General features: G+C 46.3%; 1 protein-coding gene across 1 annotated transcript in view; it reads left to right on the forward strand.

Annotated features, from left to right (window-relative positions):
- The first annotated feature begins 248 nt into the window (after positions 1–248).
- The window catches only part of vsnl1a (visinin-like 1a), a 20,043-nt gene continuing 13,484 nt past the window's right edge, over positions 249–6,807 (forward strand). Inside the window, exons 1-2 of the mRNA XM_076138644.1 lie at positions 249–504; positions 6,442–6,608. Coding sequence (XP_075994759.1) covers positions 6,447–6,608 — 162 coding nt within the window. The 5' untranslated portion in view covers positions 249–504; positions 6,442–6,446. The remainder of the gene's footprint in view (positions 505–6,441; positions 6,609–6,807) is intronic.

Below are 6,807 nucleotides of genomic sequence, written 5' to 3' on the forward strand. Positions count from 1 at the left end.
GAGAAGGGGGAGAGAGAGAGAGGGAGAGGAGGGGAGAGAGAGAGAGAGAGAGAGAGAGAGAGAGAGAGAGAGAGAGAGAGAGAGAGAGAGAGAGAAAGAGAGAGAGAGAGGGAGAGAGAGAGAGAGAGAGAGAGAGAGAGAGAGAGAGAGAGAGAGAGCGAGCGAGCGAGCGAGCGACACACACCTACACACACACGCGCGCTCTCGCCTCTCCCCCCGTCACCAGTGTGTGTTCAGCAGCAGCATCCGCCGGACCTCGCTGACTTTCCTCCCGCAGAAACACGAACACAACCCGGTGTAACACACACACACGCGCGCGCACACACACACGCACACACACACGCACACCTACCACCAGACTCTGACGGCCCCAGAGGTTCGATAGAGGAGCGGCTTCACTCGGCTTCACTCGGCTGAATCTTCCGCTTCTTCTCCGCCGGCTCTCCTCACCAGCCTCCCCGCGCAGCAACACCGGACTCCGGACTTCTCCCGTTGGACTTCACGGTAGGACGGGAGCGAGAATCAGTGTTGTGTGTGTGTGTGTGTGTGTGTGTGTGTGTGGAGAAGGGCGTCATTTACTTTTAACAGTCTGTATTGATTTATCTGAAGGGATGACGTGCATATTAATGAGACGTGCATCAACATTAACGGTATTTGTTATTAGTATTTTGTCACTAAATTGTTTTCACGGCAGCTTTAGCGATACAAAACGACATTTGCATCCGTTTGCTCGTTAAATTGAGACACGTTAGTATGACACAAACACACACAGAGCAGTGACGAAAGTGATTATCAGTGCAGAATGTGTGTGTTTTCTGTGTGTGTGTGTGTGTGTGATATGGTTGTGATCGGTTTGCCTTGGTGAGACACACACAGTGTGGTGGTGATGTTAAAGGGGTGTGAGGAAGGTGGAGGGAAGTGGAGAAAGGTGTGTGTGTGTGTGGGGGGGGGTCAGAACTCACAGCATCCCAGAATTCCCCCCCCCCTCCACACAGACACACACACACAGCCTTTGCTGGAACAACCACATCTTTCCCAGGCCTCTCTCTCACGCCCCCACACATAAACACACACACACACACACACACACACACACACACACACACAGAAATGTTCTCACAGAAAGAGGAAAGGGACACAGATTTGGTTTTGGATCAAACCCCTCCTCTGGTTCCCTGTGTTAACTGGGCCGCTCTGTGCCCGCTCTGTGCCCGGGGCGCTCTGCCTGGTTCTCAAGGTCATCCCCCTGTTGGCAAACGCTGGTAGAGGGACGGAGTGTTGCGTAATAGCCCAGCGGCAGGTCTGCTGCGTGTTCACAGGGCTGTAGAATGACTCACTTGACAGTAAAGCTCCGTGTCTCTGATCAGGAACGCTTCACTGTGGCTGGGAGCGTTTCAGTTTTACTGAGACGAGACCCTGGTGGACCATAAGGACTATAAGACAAAGGGGCTATGACTCAGGTTTGAAGTCAGCTTGATGCTCTGCTCGGCGTTGCACTGCAGAACAGACTTGGTTGCCTCCTCTTCCTCCTTCCAAGCTGATTTTCCTTTCTTTAGTAGATCTGAATTCCTGCTGCGAAACCTTTCAGTGCGTAAATCAAGAGCTAACCAGAGCGACAGGGTGTGTTCAGTGCGAGGGTGTCATCGCTCTGCATCACTCTCACATCACGACCCGATTACTCGCCTCATATTTGGTTGTGTGCGTTAGGTTTCTTCCTCCTCCTGTTCGTCTTTAGTGCCATCTCCTATTGATTTATCCTGCATTGAGTGAAAATGCAGGCAAACAAGCTGGAGGCTGAAGATGGGAGGTCAGGAGCAGCGTCGGTGCGGGCGACAGTGCTGGCTGTGGCCTCGTGGAAGTGGAGCGCTTGTGTTTAGTTATCTTACCTTTAAAGATAGTTACCGTCACATATCTGCTTTATCACACAGCTGGAGGAGAGGAAGAGGACAGATCAGGGAGCGACACGGCTCAGGAGAACAGCAGCTGCTCCACACGGGAATGAGAGTTAGGGAACTGGAACGACTTTTGCGACAATCTGGAATTGTTTTCAAATCTATATTCATATTTCCTTACAGCTTTAGTGAGCAGTCAATCAGTTTAGGGGACACAGACCACATTTACTCGTTTACCGGACGCTCCTGTGGAAGACTGAGATGAAGAGGATTTAGACACTAAAAGCCAACTGAAAGCGATGTCGTTTTAATATAACTTCTGACTCTTATTTGTTAAACAAAGACGGATCAGACCGGAGAATAAAACAGTAGATGTCTCACTTGGCTGAGGCGTAGAGCCTGGCAGCACTGCAGGTGTTCTGCTCCGCTGCTCCTTTTATGAATTATTGAAGATTGAGTAATGAGTAATACTGGGATTATGTATCAGTAATCATAAGTCACACAGACGCCCCAAAGCACCCGGGGGTTAAAGATGTGTTGGTGCATCTGTGTGGGTTTATAATGCGCTTTGTGCGTTCTCATGCCCTTTTAAAGTTAATTTGGAGTGATTTGTGTTTCTCTATCACGCCCACACAGAGATAACAAGCATATATGTGCCCTCATACTCCCCTATACTATGAGGAGCTACAGTATATACCATACATACTGTGAACACCCACACACCTAACACACACACTCAGGGACCCCTCTGTACATCCTGTACTTGTAATTGCGTTTGCGTTTGCGTTCTCTTTCTCTTTTCTATTCCACCAGTTTGCACACACACACACACACACCTTTAAAAGGGACGTGGATGTGAAGCTGTCATGCATTTTGTGCTGGCGTCTCTCCAGGGACACATCTGTCTCCTGCTACAGCTGCTGCCGTCTAGAGGCTCACACACCGCCCAGTCTGACAGCCATTATTGTAACAGGAAAGTGTTTGCAACCTGCTGTCAGAGTGAACTGCCTCATCACTTTCAGTGCAGCGCTGAAAGACCCTTCTCACACCACACAAGGGCTTTGTGATGGCTGGACCGGAACAATAAGGGGGATGTAATCATATTTGGATGGGGCAGTGTAGTAAAGTGTAGCCGGCTGTTCTATGGCCTCCATTTAACAGTGTGGGGCAACCTCAGCTAAAAACTCAACAATGAACATTATCCAATACAAACTGAGACATGATCAACCAAAGAGAATTCCCTTCACCTTTTTTTCAGTCCGTTCCTTTTGGTGGTTTTCATGTTTTAGAAACGAGGTCATTTATTGAGAGGAAAAAAACTGTCAGTGCCTTTCAGACCTAATTTTCTTTAATTTTAATACTTAATATGATATTTGTATGGAAATTCAGCATCGACCTCCAATCTGACTCCTTTTCCCTAAATGTGGAACTCCTTGTAAGTGGGCTATGTGGTTTAGGAAAAGGAAAGGTGGTTCAGGCAAAACAAACCAAGCTAAACCAAACCTTAATCCTTATCTGTAGGTGTGTGTGTCCTCCTGAATCAGACCCCATCCTTCTGAACCCTCCACCAAAACACCAAAGTGCACCAAAGACTCTTCTACAGTCTAGGATTCCCAAGATGCAGTATTTCTCATCTATGTGCATTTCTTCAGTTCAGAGCTCCATATTGATTTATGGCACGCAGCCACGCTCACACAAGTCAAGAACACTATCGATTCTTCATCTTTAAATTACGACTGCTCCTTCCCACATTATTCTTACTCACCACCTAGGAAGATCTACTGGAAATCACATTTTGCCTCGCACCTTCCCAGAGATATGTTTTGGCGGCGTGACGAGCTGCAGTCTTGCCTGGGTGACTGTGGAGCTGCTGGTGGTGGCGGGCGGTAGTGAGGACATTGGCCCAGTCTGGCTTCTGGCCCCTGAGGAAGAGGAGGAGGAGGGTAGAAAAAAAGGCAGAGTGACATCCAAAGCTTTGCCTCCGAGGCCAACAGCAGCAAGGGACCACTGAGGTGTTGCTGGTCTTATTGGACGTCTTTGTATTCATGGTTTTTAGTTATTGGATGGGTTCTGCTTCCATCTCTCTCTCTCTCTCTCTCTCTCTCCCTCTCCTTGTTGTCTTCTGGCCATGGCTGTGTGAATTCCCATCTCCACCTTCCACGGGCCATGAAATGAAATTGGATTGTTTCCTCTCCTTTTTTCTTCAACGCCGCATCAATGAACAATTATTTTTCATTCTTATCAAAAACTGATTGGAGAGTCACACGGCCTAATTAATAAACCCTGAGTCATATCAGCATGTGGAGCACAGAGCCTACGTGGTGTCGTCAGTCATGCCGTCTGTATTCATTTGTTGTGTTGCCCTGTTTGTGCACAGGCGTGTTGTGGAGGCGTGCTTGATTAATGCAGCCTTTCCAATTTTGCCTCATTTCAATTTCCTTTTTGTACATTTTATAATGGTATCAGTTCATGATGCGCCGGGGACAAAACATTCCTTCATTGGTTTCTTCAGACAGTATCTCCTCCCTCTTTCTTAGACAAATGAATCCCAATCTGCGGCGTTCATGCGTGTAAAGGCTAGGAGTCGGAATCGGAGTTCACATTTTCATCCATTCTCATCATTTTCCAGCGCACGCCAAGATTGCTTTCCTATTTCCAGTCATCATTAGTGTGCTTTAAAAACCTCCAGACCATTGAACATTTATTACTTTTCTGTCCGTGTTCTGTTGCCGTGACCCCCGAGGCGCTGAGGTCAAGGGTTTTCCAAACATCACGAATCCGAGAGTTCCCTGCCAAACTCCACCGCTCTCTCTTTCAGATGTGTGAGAGAGCGAAGAAGAATTAGAAATAGAAGAATAAAAATGGTCACCTATGACGACAGCACCAGTACCTGCTCACACCTGCATTACTACACAATAAAAGTCAGTCAGTTTCCACGTTTAATTCATTATTTAACTAAACCTAATGTTAAATATGATGAATCTTTACAGCTTCACCACTATTTGGCAGGTGTTTTCCTTCCACATCCATACATTAGGGAAAGCCACAACGCTCCAAACGACAAATGATGGCTGATATCCAACAAACCCTCTCGCTGCAAATATTCCATAAAAGAAGAAAGTTACCAAATTCAACCCATCCTTCAAAATTACGATGATTACGGCTCGGTTAATGAAGTAATCAGGGCTATAAAGTGGCAGCATTAGCGCCATGCAGATAGATCAGATAGACACAGACAGCTGGATGCAAACAGCTGCCAGTAGAGAAATGAAGGGACATTAAAGAGATAAACACACTTGAGATTCTGTGAAAAGTCACTGCGGGCCAAGTACTTGATAGTAGCATGATTTAATATCATGTGCTTCTCCTAAAGTCCCATCTGGAAGAAGGGATGTATCGACAGTTGGATAGAAGCTAAAGTCTTGGTTAAATAAAGAAAAACACACAAAATAGTTGATTATACTGCAAAATACGTCTGCATTTTGTTTCTTAAAGGACCTAAATTAGCCATAGCCTTTGCCGTCTTTGCCTGTAGCAAACTGGAAAAAGCAAAATGATACAAACGCCTCTGGATGCTGCAGGACCGGCGCCGGGCTGCAAGGGAGCGTCTGGAAATTACAACACCAAATACTCAACTCTTATGTTCTGTTCTGTTTATTAATTGTGTGAAATTTTTATACTTACTTGCTAATATAGAGCAACATTTCCTTGGAGTATTTAAAATGCTTAATTAAAAAGCTAAATAACAAAATGCGACATGGAAATTGGAAGATTCTCATTTGAAATCCCCCGGTCCTTGTTTGTCGTTACATTAAAGCTTTTAAAGTGTCTCGTCTGTGAGCAGAGCAACATTGTAAACATCCTTCAACTCCACCAAGGCTGTTTTTAATGGAAGAGTCCCTCCTCTTCATCAGCAGCAGCAGCAGCAGCGTCTCAGATCTCTCAGCACAAAGGAACGACTGAATGCTTTTACAGTTTTTTTCCAACAACAGTTTCTTAGTGGCATTTTTTCCTCACAGAACAGGAAGAAAACATTTGCACAGCTAAAACGAAACGCTGGACCCAAAGGACAGAATTGTCTGAACCCCGGCAAAGGAATGTGGCCCGGCACCTGGGACTCCCGCTGTGACGGTGCAGATATCTCAAGCCAAACAAAAACAGGACATGGAGCTGCTCAAAGAAATTCAACATGAGAGGGAAATTTAATTTGTCCCAGGTTGACCCTGATATCTGATTCCAGAGCAAAGAAAACACAGAGTGGGATTCATTTCCTTTCCGTCGGCTCATATTTCACTACATTTGTTATGAATCTTATTTTTAGACGCGCCTTTGCTTTGCACTTTCACTGTTGTCTAGAAAACTTAGCTTCTCTCCGTGATGAATCACAACAACAAAGCAACAACTCACCTCCAGCCTGCCACGGTCACGCTGTGTGTTTCTATAAATGTTGTCTTCTGTAGGACTGAAAAAGACACAACAATAACATTCATATTGTGTGTTTATGTCTGTGTGTGTGTGTGTGTGTGTGTGGTTGCGCTGTCTGTTCCAGGCAAAATGGGGAAACAGAACAGCAAGTTGACCCCTGAAGTGATGGAGGATCTGGTGAAGAACACAGAGTTTAACGAGCACGAGCTGAAGCAGTGGTACAAGGGATTCCTGAAGGACTGTCCCACCGGCCGCCTCAACCTGGACGAGTTCCAGCAGCTCTACGTTAAGGTGAGACTCCGCTCCCCTGCTTTCAGGAGAGGCGGCCGATCAAACACACACACACACACACGCTCACTCCCTTATTATTTCATTCCCCTTTTGTCCGACACGTATCAAACTCGCAGTGAATCTGACAGCAGCTTGGCCGGCTTACAGAAGACTAAACACAGAGATAGAGAGTGAAGCTGGTAACCACAGCATGGAGGAT

The sequence above is a fragment of the Genypterus blacodes genome, unplaced genomic scaffold, assembly GCF_046128005.1.
Source record: "Genypterus blacodes isolate CSIRO-AG114 ecotype Tasmania unplaced genomic scaffold, CSIRO-AGI_Gbla_v1 ptg000392l_1, whole genome shotgun sequence".
In the NCBI taxonomy this organism is placed as follows: domain Eukaryota; kingdom Metazoa; phylum Chordata; class Actinopteri; order Ophidiiformes; family Ophidiidae; genus Genypterus; species Genypterus blacodes.